At 40.4% G+C, this 13,640-nt stretch overlaps 1 protein-coding gene across 2 annotated transcripts in view; it reads right to left on the bottom strand.

Moving 5' to 3' along the window:
* Positions 1-1,356: 1,356 nt before the first annotated feature.
* Positions 1,357-13,640, bottom strand: part of LRP5 (LDL receptor related protein 5) — a 166,401-nt gene continuing 154,117 nt past the window's right edge. The window contains exons 19-23 of one of the 2 annotated variants that reach the window (XM_042785220.1): positions 11,176-11,286; positions 8,024-8,260; positions 5,450-5,589; positions 2,451-2,548; positions 1,357-1,806 (exon numbers count right to left, since the gene is read on the bottom strand). In XM_042785220.1, the coding sequence (XP_042641154.1) occupies positions 1,545-1,806; positions 2,451-2,548; positions 5,450-5,589; positions 8,024-8,260; positions 11,176-11,286 (848 nt within the window). In that variant the 3' untranslated portion in view covers positions 1,357-1,544. Of the gene's footprint in view, positions 1,807-2,450; positions 2,549-5,449; positions 5,590-8,014; positions 8,261-11,175; positions 11,287-13,640 lie in introns of both variants that reach the window. The other variant, XM_042785219.1, reaches the window with a different exon arrangement.

A 13,640-nucleotide genomic window follows, 5' to 3' on the forward strand; every position in this document is an offset into this window, starting at 1 on the left:
TCACATTATCGTCACCAGAGCTGAATTCATAAAGTGCTGTACAATACCCAATCCCTTTTGTTGCAGCAGGAAAGCAATCAAAGCAAAAATTTATCTTCTGTATTTTGACAAGGACTGATCCTAGCCCCCCATTCTTAACAGGGGTTTTGGTAGGAGTTAGGAACATGAGCACTTTGCTGATCACGATGTCCTTAGGTTACAGCAGTTTGTATGAGGGTTTTTATTTCAACACAATTAGAAAGAAGTATTTGTCTCTTCTGGTTCCTCCCCCATGCTTTTTCTGTCTATTTCTAAACCTGAACTAATTGTGTGGCAAATTTTATGACATACAACTAAACTGCTTGAATGAAAGATGTTTTTGTTTTGGCTGTGTAGATACCATTTTCTACAAACACCCGATTAAAAAACAAAAAACTTTCCTCATTTAAATGAAGACAACTGACTGTATCATTCCACTTTGGAAAATGAACATTAAAGATGAAGCAATCCTCTGATCAAGTCAACACAGGCGAATACCTCAGAGCCCTGGCACAGTGAATTACTGGACTTTTGGGAAAAAGAGAACTAGCACCGTATTTTGAGAAGCAGCTGACTATTACAGCCTCTTCCCAGATAGTCACCAAAGCCTCACAAGGAAGGATGAAGAATCTTGGTCTCATCACAATTAAAATGATGAGTCTGACCAAATCTGCAGTTTGTCAGGCATTTCTCTTAGCTTAAATACCACTTTAAACTTGCCACTTGCTCTCATCCACAGATCACTACAGTCGCTTCTGCTACCGCTCACCTAGTCAAATAGGGACCTGACTGCACCTAAACCAAGTTTTTTAGGGCTGGTTAACTTTTTTAGCCTGAATCAGTCCCAGAACTGTCCATGTGCAGAGTGGCCCTGACGTGAGGTAGGACATGATGCCTGTGGGCCTAGTTAAGCTGGAAGGTTTGGCCAAAAGAAGTGTTCTTCCCGTTCACTGCTAAGCAAACAGAGAGCAAGGTTTGAAATCAAGGTCTCAGCATACGAGTTCTGCTGGGAAGCATTCAGCTCGCTTGCAAACAGGAGCATCTGAGGGTTGTGATCTTTCCATGTTTTCTCCCAGTGGTGGTGAAGGGACGAGATACTGTCAATTTTAAACATGTTTTTCTTCTCTGCAAAATAAACTTACATCTTTCTTTAGACTCCTCCTCCCACAAGCCACTTTGCTTTCTTGTCTCACATTATTATAAAGAATTACATACACTTTGCACGTAAAAAGGTGACTTGAAAATGCAAAAAGGCTCAACATCCCCTCCCGAATTCCTTTGGAGATTGAGTCATTCTCATGACTTCAAAAAGGCAAATATGGCACAAAAGAATGGAAATTAAGTTAAAAAAATCAATTTTATAAATATTCTTCCTCTGTACAATTTTTCACAGCCCCATCCCTCCCATCCATTTTTATTCACATTTTTTTTAATTCCCACCCCAATTTATTTTTAAATCATAAAATATATATTTTAAATCTGTTCATATTTTAAAATATTTACAGGAAGAGTTCCTTCTGTCGAGGTCATGAGGAGTCTGTACAAGGAGAGGGTGGAGGGGGATAGAGGTGAAAATAGCTTCGTTCTGTGGCAGGAGATGGAGGGCAACTTTCTTCTGCCGACATGTACTGACTGCGAGGTGTGGGTGGAGGGGGATAAGGGTCTGAGTCTGAATTTAAATCTATATAGTATTTGTTGGCTTTCCATCGACTAGTAGTATAGTCACTGTCACATACATCTGTGCTGCATGGGGTTGTGGGTGGAGCTATCCCTCGTATAAGGTATGGCCTGTAAGAAAAAAAAAAAAAAAAAAAAGCACATGCATTAGTTGCAATCTGAGGAAAAAAGAAAGAAAAAGAAAGAAAGAGATTGAAAATGAACAGCTCTGTGACCTCAGTCAAGATGCCTGCTCATTAATACTATGTGAGCCCTAACTCAAGTTTTCACAGGAATCCAACAAGAAGTACCTGAACTGTGTTAATTTTGAATGGCACAACTACCCTCAGCCAGCAGTGCATTCCTTCAGCCCCGACCAACCAGAGGAGACCATGATGGCCATTTAGCCCAGTCAATAACAAATAGGTTGACTTATTAAAGAGTTTGAACATAAGCTTGAGGAACTGAACAGAAAAGGCCAACCTTCTCTATACAGGATACGAAGCGACTGCTACATAGCAATATAACATAGATATATTGAATTGTTACTCAGCAATGCTGTATTGAAACATGCTAAACCCTGTTGTGTCAAAATAAGAATACCAACCCCTTGTTTAACATCAAAACTGGCATAACCTCCATTTGAATAGTCATTTATTGAGGGAAAGGGTTTTTTTTAAACAAGGCAAAGTCTGAACAAGAACATTTTGCTTAAGACCCAAAACTAAAGGACAGATCAATAGAATATTTACCAAACCTCTTTAGCTGAGCTGTACCTGTAAGATCTTGTAGTTGAAGGAATGTTTGAGGAATAAAACATCTCTGCATTATACAGGGAGCGATCGGTAGCTGGGGAAGGAGGTGGGTTCAAGATCTAGGAAGAATAGCAAAAAGCATTGAGAAAGTTTGGGTTAATTATGCGCCTTCACTTATTTTGAAAATATTATTTATGCCTTCACCCTGTCACTCATCCTTATTTTAGTTTCCTCTCCTTGCTGCTTGAGTGGGTTAACGCATTTTAAAGATCATGGAAGTTCATTACGCGACTTTACTCTAGGCTTAGGTACACTGCAGGCCTTCAAAGTTCTCACAGTACAGGGCATTTTCTTCCTTGCCACATCCATTATTACACTGGAAATCTGGGGTAAAGCTGGAAATTAGACCCAGTTTTGCTGAATCTTAATGTATTTCCTTGGACATAAGGACTGACATCATCCTCAGCGGATGCTAATGGGAAATACAGTCTGCTCCACTCCCAGCCCCTAAACATACCTCCAGTAAATAGTAGGGTCAGGAGGCCAAGTTCCTTTACTATAACTAATACAACTCCATCCTTCCCTGAATACTTCCTTTTTACTGCCATTCTGTAAACATGTAATTTTGGCACAGTTCACAATGCAAAGAACCTATGAGCTAAAAAATAGTTATAGCCTGCCCTAGCCTGTGTGTGCATGTACACAGTTGCTAGTAACCCTCACACTATGGAAAAGCTTATTATGCTTCAGAATCCTTCAGGATTCTTCCCCTAGCAGGAAGCAGAACTCCTGACATGGCCAGCAGGACAGTGGCCTAAAAACAAGGAGAGCACTTCATCTCTTCCAGTGTGCAAAATTGCAGCATTGCTGTTGATGGTAGGGCCTCACTGATGTACACAGCCTGTCCTGGGCAGTCTGCCAAGCCTTGGCCTGCCACAGTGACCACGATAGCATCCTTCCCCTGCCTCTGCTCTTCTCTCATAATAACACTGTAAAATCACTGGAGTGGGGATCACTGTTTTGGTCTTCACTGTGCAGTGTCTAGCAAAATGATTCCTGGTCACTGAGATGAGCTCATCATTACTAATACTGACAAGCCCTGCATCCAGATTCATGTGAGGGGAGACGAGCTTGAATACCACCCCTTGCCAGCTGTTGGGAATGATGAGTAATCGCCCCAAGAGTATCTTCCAGAAATCCCTCTTCCGTGGAGAGGCACTGCATGCTACTTCTGGATTCTCTCCTACTAGAGCCCTCAGCTGCATCAACACCACTTCATGTTCAGATTAAATACAGCAAACAGTGTCCGCCAGGATGCCTGTGGCCAGGTTCTCAGGTATATAAACTGGCATAACTCCACTGACACAAACTCCTTCCTAGTCTCTATTCACTGGACCATCTCTCATTACCACTAAGATGTGTTAAACAAAACAAAACAAAAAAGTCAAGATGACTAGATGCTCAGATCTCTCCTTTTTATCATTAATCTAAAGATGAGTAATTAGCTACCAGGTAGAACTGATTAAAGTATTTGAATTAAGCAGTAACTTTAATGTAGCAAAGCCCTTGCAACAGCCTCCTTCTAAAAATCCAGGCATGCCTTCTTTCAAAAAAGGCTGATATCATCCCTGCAGGCCCTGGCTGACATAGCCTGCAATGAAAAGTGTGGAATAAGAATTCCCAGTAACAGTCAGACTAGCTTAGGCCAGAAGTCCAACGGAAGAGTTGATTTTTTGGCCAACACAGATCCCATAGAATAGCACAGGCAGATCAGCTCTTGGGCTTCTTTCCTGTTTCAAGATATATTTAAGTAAAGGTTTCTTAATATAAATTCAGCTAAGTTTTTTCTGTTCATCCTTTTCATTGTGGCACTGACACATCAGTCAGGTACTAGCATGAAATTGTTCAGCATGTTACAGAGACACTGCTGAAGCATGAGAGAAGGTAAATTAGGAGGGCTGCTAAGTTCCAAACTGTGTTAGCTGTGACTAGCTTCCTGATGGCTTCATTGAGAAGGTAATACAAGAAGTAAGTAACAAATTTTACCTTATCAATATATAAGCTCATAAGCCTGTCTTCTCCATCTTTGTCCTTCTTAAAGGGGAGAGAGAGCCCATTTGCCACTGGTCAAAACACTACCAATCAAAATGCCCATACATAGCGTAACAGTCTACATGTAAACACAAACGCACATATACCCATACAGTATGTGGGCTCCTGATAAAACACTACTGAAAAAAACCTCCTTACTAGCTAGCAGATTGACTCTGCAAGGTTGTGTGAACAGAAGAGTATCGCTCAGAAGCACTAAGGAAAAAAACTGTCATATGACAAAACGATGGCAAACAGTAACATAACGAGTATGTTTCTCCTGCATGTTCTTAGAGAACCATTTCCACTCACACTATAATCTGAATTCATGGAACTCTGATATGGGGACTAAAATTCTGTCACTTCCAACAGTTAAAAGCCAGAAATGGAGCTAAATTACAGCTGAAAAAACCCAAGCAATGTAACCTCTGCTGGTACCAGTTTTGTCCCAGTGCACGCACTTGGTTTTCTGAATCAACAGTCAACACTTTAGCTAAATATTAAGCCAAGCTTATTTCTTATGTGTTTGCATTCCAGTCCTGTCATGTCTTGTTTGCCTTTTTATTCCATGTGTTCCTGCACCATTATGCAGTGCAAAATGTCACTGGGCCATTGACATCAGAGTTTACAAAGAACAAAAGAGGTGGCACCTCCAAGGGAGTCAAGACAGAAGTGCCCAGGAACAACCCAGCTGAGTATCACTCTAATAACAAAACATTTTTGACACCATATAGCATTGTGTAATCCTGATGGACTACAACAAAGCCCTTTTGTGAAGTTCAGTGGGTGTTGAACTGGGTCTGTATATCATAAACAGTAACACCCAAGAACAACCATTACTAACATTCAATTCAGTAGCATAAATTTTTATATTCCTTTTCTTCAGAACTGGGAGATAGCTAACTCACGGGTAAATATTCAAGATATACCTGTGGGTAGAAAGTGGCTTTAGTGCTGGATGAGCTGCTTGAAGAGGCTCCAGTAACATGATTTCTGTCATATAAGGGGGCACCACTGCTTCCTCCCATGAGACTCATGGAGCTAATCATGGACTTTCCACAAGAGATGCCTGCAGTGAGACAGAGAAGAAAACAAGGTTAGATAAACCACAATTTTATTTACCAATGCAAAATAGAAAACAAATCCCCAGCTTGGCAAACTTCTGCAACACTGCTGGTTGTCATGTTGGGAACAGTGTTTTATGTAAAACTTCAGGATTACAAGGAACAGCATATTTTGTAAAGGAAACATCTCATCCCCAGGCCACCTCTTGTCTCACTGCAGCACTGAACTCCTTACAACCTGCTGCTCACACTCTGATGAGAAAGGAATCTCCAGAACAGTTGATCCAAACTTTTCACCCAAATCACTAAGCAAGAAATTTTCCAATTAAACAAACTCAGGCATTTGAAAAAACAAACAAACAAAAGCATTATACATTGCCCAAGAAAAACAAGCTAGAGACCTCCAAAATTTTCATTTCCATCCGAAGACAATCAATTGCAAGTATGTGAACAGCAGTCTTTTGAAAAAAAATCACGGCTTAAACAGAAAATCAGCAGAGGCAAAAGAAAGGAAACCTGGGTGACAGAAAAAGGGAAGACAACATTTTCCAATCTGCTTTACTCCAAGATGCACTTAAATCAGACAATACATTTTCAGCTTCTTCCTCTCAGACCACTCATTGCTAATAGAAGAGTTTAGTTTGGGAAGTTTTCAGAAATTTTTCAGATGCAAGAAATATGTATTACAGAGTGATTCCATCTGTGATCATCATTCATGACTATCTTTTTTGGAAATGCCATGGTATTAGGAACCTATGTTTTTTCTTTAGAATTAACATCAACGGTAATACTTTCAGCTGTTGTAACTTGTCACAGGAATATGGATTAGAAAAAAATAACAAATACAAGTGAGAATCAGAATGACAGCTTAGTTTAGTACCTACAGAAGTACAGACAAAAACCACTGATACTTGCTTTAATTAAAAAAGCTTTAGTGTGAAGTCCAATTGAAAGAACCACTGCAAAGATTTCACCTGCATTGATTTCATCCTCAAATTTTACTTCCTACCAAAAAACCTCTTGATAATCATAAAAACATAATTTAAGCAGGAACAGCTGACCACAGCCACTGAAGTGTGAGAAAGACTAAGCCCAAGTTTTATCTGGATATCTTCAAAGCCATGGCTAGAAGAAAACAACAATTAGCACATCTCAAAACTCTGTTTAATATCTTCATGTTAAGTGACACATCTTGTAATTGGTCTTTAGATTTATCACTTATCTGATTTTCAGCTGACATGAAAAGCAGACTCCAAGCCCTCTGAAGTATAGATTTCTTGTATTCTGACCCTGTCTGGCAGGTTTACAGGCAAACGTTTACTTTCCAGCTTCCTGAACAATATGAAGAGATATTCTTTCTTCTCAGGGCTTTGTAGTTAAGAATTTGTTATTTCCTCTATGAAAAGTATATTTTACATTCGTAAAATAATTTGAGGCACATCATTTAAGTGTTTACTTTGATGTCTATATGAGGTTTCTGGGTTCTTATCTTTTAGATGAATATCCTAAGCTTTCATGTCTACTTCAAGTCCTCCTTCAATCTCAGCATCATAGCTGCCTGCAGTTTTCCAAACGGATGGTTTGAGTTCTTTAAGAGGTAGAGAAGCTTTGCTGTTTCACAGACGAAGTACTGAGACACGGGGGAAAAAAAATACTTTGTCCACAAGCAAACAGGAAAGCTGTCTCAGGGATGGGCTAAACCAAAGTGGATGTCTTCATTATACTTCAGGCAACGAGGAGCCAGACTACAAAACCACACCCAGACTACTTGTGTTGTTCCCTGTTGGCTCTTGGAACTTTGGGGAGGGAGGGTTATCCGCTGCTTTTTTGTATTATCGTAAACTAAGCTGCTTTGCTTCTTTACTCTGCTTCTTTCCACTGTGGTATAATTTACCCATCCTGAGCAGACGGGACAAAACTGTGTAAAGACCTTTTATGGACAGGACAGACACACGGACATCTGAGTACAAGACACAAAGAACAACTCAACAGAGCTCTCGCTACAATGTTGAATGGCACATGCATTCTTAGTTTCCAATATTGCGTGTGGTTCACTACTCTTCGGGCTGGTTTGGAGGCCTTAGGTAAGAAGTACTATGCGAAACCTAGGCTTTATTACATACACCAGAATGAACTATTTAAAGAGGATACTTTCACTGACAAAATGCTGTAGGATTTCTATCAAAAAGATAGACACCTGTGCAGATTCAGGCTAGCAGAAAAACTGCATTTGAAAACCTGACAAGATGCCTAATGAAATGCGTCTAATAGTTCTAAGAGTTTTTGCATAAGTGATCCAAATGGCAGATTTATACCAAAACCACCGAGCAACATCTAATTTCTGCTCTTTGAGAACTCTGCATCTATCACTCTTAGTCAAACTCCAAATCCAGACAATGTAATGGTACTGATTAGATGCAATGTCCTTACCATCCTTACCAGTAAAAGTGCCATGTTGAGAACTTCCTGGAGCAATAAAATTAAGAGGGACGTGAGGAGTGCCACTGACATATTCATGTGGAAAAGGACTGTTGGGCCCAGCATATCGCTGACACACCACTCGCTGGCAAACAAAGTACATTCCTCCCATGACAAAAAGTGACAGTATTATACCAATGACAGGACCGATTGCACTACTGTGTGGCTGTGACTCATCTGAGGCTGGCTTTGTTTTTTCTGGAAAGAGAGGAGAAAAAAATAAAGGAGGTCATTAAACATGAGGCTATGTATATGTTGCTGTCCTGGAGCTCGTGCAGCAAATCACTCAAGCCCACAGTCATTCACACTGTCTTTGGAAGTGTCTGCATCAAACTCAGGCATCTGTAACTCCATATATTCTGATTCAATGCACAAGACTTCATGCCTCTTTTTCCCCTCCATGACCATAAAGCTGTATTAGCAAGGTACTCTTCCTTTCTGTCTAGCAATTAATCTCATAACAGGATTATTTATCATCTTGATACAACAACAGCCTAGAAAGTTTCCTTTTCTTCCCCTCACCAAGTCTACCAGTTAAGGATATAGGACACTTATAAATGTGATGTCCTTAATCAGAGAGGAATCTGCTCTCTCAGAAGCCTTTTGGGCTAGCAATAACATTAAAAAATTAAATGATTTACCAGCAGGGAAACTACCATATGTATATGATAGCAGTGGATGTCTTCCTTGCTAATACAGGCCTTAAAATCTAACACTTTTCCTTCCTAAAAAATGACTTGCTTTCTAAAACAACCCTTACATATTGGAAGGAAAACACAATTCAGAATATCTCAAATATTTGCTGCTACTTATTTATTTTCGCCTATACAGTCCAATGTTAAATAATAAAAAGTGCTGTAGTATTTGGGATGAGCTACGTGTCATATCTCCCCCTGATTATGGGTAACACATTCAAAATTCTTGCCAAATAAACCTGACACCTCTATGTTTTTCGCAATATGTGACGTTCTTCAGTGAAAATTATTTCTTTCATGTGATTCACACAACATTTATGTATTTTTTTTTAACATACACAAATACATATAGCATAAAGTGAAAAAATCAAAATAAACTTGGCCAAAGCCTGTCAAATTTACATGTTCAGATCAAACTATAGACCCCTTCCCCCCTTAATGAAGTTTTAGGAAATGAAATGGTTCATGTAAGATTCAAGCCTTCACTTCATAAATTTTTCTCCAGTGGTTATGGTTTCAGTGGAAGGAAATGAAAAGCAACTGAAATTTGAGAAAGAAAACAAATGAAATACAAAGATCTAGCAATAAACTCTTAACAGCTCAGCACTCAGAATTTTTTTCTGTCTTAGGGTCTTTAGCTACTTTTCACACTTCTTAGTGCATGACAGCTTTTATGTCAGCTAAGGCCTTAACTTTCAAATAATCAGATATGATATCAGAAAAAAGCAAAGCACAAATTAGAACATGTTCCCAAATTAGCTAATTTAAAACACACAATCCTCATTTTGGTTAAACCTAGCTTCTTTTGAATGCAAGATCCTTATCTAGAGAGTAGCAATCATTTGTATTCCCTACTTGAGTTCTTTCCCTCAGTCAAGCAAGAAACCACAGAATGCTCTGTTCCACAACGAGACTCCAGAGGAGACAGTCTTATGTCTGCATAAAGACACGTTTAAATCAGTTAAGACCTAATTGCAGGACTGGGCCCAGGGTGCAAACAGGAAACAGCGGCACTAATTTGGCAGCACAAAAGTTTGCCAAGTGCACAAGGAAAATAAACTTAAAACAAAGATGTGGCTTTACGTTATTCAGGGAATTGGGGGAACTGGGTGAGACCTGACAAATGGAAGATGTGGGAGAAGCATGAGAAGCATGGTCAGTCTGAAATTTCCAACAGCAGAGCTAAACAGTTTTTGCCACCATTCTTTTAGCCTTTTCTACTATTCACCACTTGAGCTCCTTTCACCACTCTTGCTCATGAAATACTCCTCCTTGCTCTAGCCACCGTGAGGATGTTACAGCAAGGAAGGATGGGAGGAAGGAACAGGGTTACCCTGACTAGACCTGATGACCCCTCCTTTCATCCCAGCAGTGGCACAGCTTCTGACAACTGGTGCTTCAAAACCTGACACGACTGTAAGATATTAAAAACCTTGCAATTAACCAAGGTCCTAAAGGCAACATTATTAAGTGAAGTGCAGCATTTCTCTACAAAAACCCAACACAAGGTATTGGTTCAGAATGAATTACCAACAGATCAGCACATCTATTTGCTTTTGTTCTAAAATGCTATGTTCCAATTATTTTGCTAAACCACTCATGAGCTACTAAATGCTTCCTTTATCTGCCCCATTGGCTGAAAAATTCATGCACTAGTCAACCCAATGGTACAAAGAGGGAAATTAAAAGCAGAGCACAAATAAGTGAATATTTCTGTCCACTTCAGACTGCAAAATAACACACCCCACTAAGGACTCACATAGCAGCTGCCATCAGCGTGCCTGTAACTTGCATATACCTACTGCCATAAGAATTTAAAGTAACAGTTTGCCCAGAAAAATCAAGGTCTCTCATATTTTTTTTTTTTTACTTGCACTTTAAGAGACCAGCTTGTGGTGTCTTGTGGACATTTACTCATGGCATGCTAGTTCCTCCACATAATTAGCTTCCAGCTTGACCCTGCAATTGCAGTGGATAGGGCTGTGCATTTTTAAAAGTCACTCTAAGCTTAGCAACGGCTCTGCAAGTTCCAGGGTATTGAGCATGGTAGAATCAGGTCCCCCTGGGTATAGATCTGAAGGCCCATCTAAACAAGACAGCCCTGTATCCCATACAGCATTTTAGAACTAGCTTGAATTACACTGGGATTTCAGTTCACTACAGCTGTTCCTGCATTAACTGGAATAATAGCATTACAGACTTGATACACCATGCTGTAAGCTCACACTCTTTTGCTGCATAGACCAATGAAAGAGTATGACTATATTTAGCAGCCAAACACAACTGTGAGAGTATTAGGCCAAGGTTCACTGGGCTTCCTGGAAAGAATATTACTATGCAAAGACTGGGGCTCTGCATGGAGATGTAAAGACATTATGCCTGAACACAGCACTTGAATCTCAAGGAAAGACATCTCACCACACATGAGCTCATCAGAACCGTCAATGCAGTCTGGAAAGGAGTCACACTGCTGCTTCAGGAGGATGCACTGGCCGCTTGCACATCGGAACTGATTGGTTAGACAAATTGCTGCACAGAAAGGAAGAAAAGATTAACTACTACTTGCATGGGAGCATTTGAGCATCTTGAGAAAACCAAAAGAAGTGAGACGTGAAGCCACAGTGAGTTTTATATTATGACCAGGTAGACACTAGAACACCTGCTTTGCTGCTGTGGGTAAAATGCAAGTCTGCATTTCTCTGATCCTTCCTTCTTGTTGCTATACATCCTACTCAGTGGGGCTAAAATAAACCTCTGATCCCGGTAACTCCCCATCCTTTGTCAAATCAGTCCTGTTGGGGCAAAACTGGGATCAAATCAGCAAGAATCTCTTACAATAACTAACAAAGTGTAGTTGATCACCTGACATGTTAACAAAATGTTGTAAATCAGCATATTATAGAACCTTATATAGTCTATACTATCTTATGTAGCCCTGTATAAAATAAACTTACTGAGTAACTGCTGAATTTCTTATCTATATTCAAGAGCTTCTGTTACAGCAAAAAGGACTTATTAATTTATACTTTGGAATCTCTATCAAGTCAAAGCATATTAAATGATCAGTAAAGAGACTGTCTCATGAGGACTAGTAACCAGCAATCCTGGAAGGTTCACAGTATAGGTTATTCAATGCAAAAAGAAGAAAGGTTTTTTTCTTCTGGAGGAGAACATCCACATTCATGTTTTGGATCACAGCACCGGTGGTGTTGTGAAGTGGACCTCCTGAAAAGCCATACTTACACTTTGCCATAGTACAGTTTGCAGAGCAGTTCTCATGTAAGAGAACTAAATCATCTATGGAGAAGAAAAACTTAGCTAGAAGCTCCAAATGCATCAGCTCCTGATTTGGACTGTTACACCCCCAGTATGTTGGATGCAGCTCCACAAGGTCCTGCAGTGCATACAGAACACACACACATTGATAGAAGGCTCTAAAAGCCTCTAGAGCTCCCATCACACCATTTAGGTTCTTGCACTATGTGTGCATCTTCCTATTTGCCAATGACTACCATCCTTCCACTTATTCTTGCAACTGTCTGCTGCTCCTTTGCCTTCCATCAAGACTTCTGTCTCAATATCCTTTCTCTTCTTAGGTGCTGTATCTTCTATTGCTGTCCTGACTTGTTGGACTCCTTGTTTCTTCTTGATCCAGCAATGGACAACTTGAAGCACTGTGTTGTAGAGGAGATGAAGTTTCTTCATTGGCGTGGTAATCCAGTTGCATTATCAAGAGACTGTTAACCTTGTGATTTCCACGGGGTATGAGAGGACCATCTAGCAGTGTCACAATAAACTCAGAAGATGAAAGGCACAGTCTTGAAGATGTGGGACAAGAACCATGAACATACCCAGGGACAATTCTCTGGTCACTTTCAGTCACAGTCTGCAACCCCTGTGCCAATGCTTCGGATTTAACTCTCCAGAAGCATGCCTTGGGAAACCAGGGGACAGGAGAAATGGCTTCTGACAGAATTAAGGCATTGAACTCAGACCTATGGAAAGGCAATGACTATCACTGCTCAGACCAGAAGGCAGTTCCTCTGATGCGTGAGGTATAGTAGAAAAGTTCTGTTAGGCTCAGTTAACCTCACCACTGTAATAAAGCTCATATAAAGAACAAGAATGTACTATATGCCAACCTCCCTTCCCGAAACACAGTGGGTTATAGGCTGACACACACTAAGGGATGAGAAAAACCTATTGGTTTTATTTTCCTAGGTACCCACTCAAGCCTTGGCCTATGAAGATTCTTGAGGACTACAGAGGCCCCATTTGCCACATCTCCCTCAGTCTAACCTTGAACACTGAGTATGCTCATAGCCCTTCTAGGGAAGTGTCAGACAGCATCCTCGACAAAAGTCTAGTCTTGGGTGGCTCAAGTGCTTGCAGAGGACTAGGCATACAACCCCTGAGCATTCAACGCTGAAGAAACATGTCTTCAACTATTCTAGACCAGATAGTAAGGCTCATCTGTGCCCTTAAACGGTCTGTGCAGGGCAAGCCAGGTACCTATAGTTTGTATGATGCCAGGAACATGTGCATTAAGTTTGCTTAGCAGTGCTCACCATTTCACAAGGAGATGACCAAACGCACATTTCACTTTGACTACGTGTGTGTGTAACAGCACCATTACACTGCACATGGGCTCCATGGTGGACAAGGCAGAGACTCTCGGTGAAGCAGTACATGCAGTAAGTACCACCTCCCACAAGAAAGACAGGAACTTGGACATGGCTGATCCTCTTCTTGTTTGCAAAGAAGGTACTGGTATTCTGGTATCCAGGCTCAGAGTTGCAGAAGAAAGACATTGTAAATCCACAAAATTTCTCATTGAAAATGTCCACAAAAATCTACCCTGCTGGCCCAGTGGCGATGGTTAG

This window comes from Tyto alba, unplaced genomic scaffold, assembly GCF_018691265.1.
Source record: "Tyto alba isolate M040663 unplaced genomic scaffold, T.alba_DEE_v4.0 Super-Scaffold_8, whole genome shotgun sequence".
Classification (NCBI taxonomy): domain Eukaryota; kingdom Metazoa; phylum Chordata; class Aves; order Strigiformes; family Tytonidae; genus Tyto; species Tyto alba.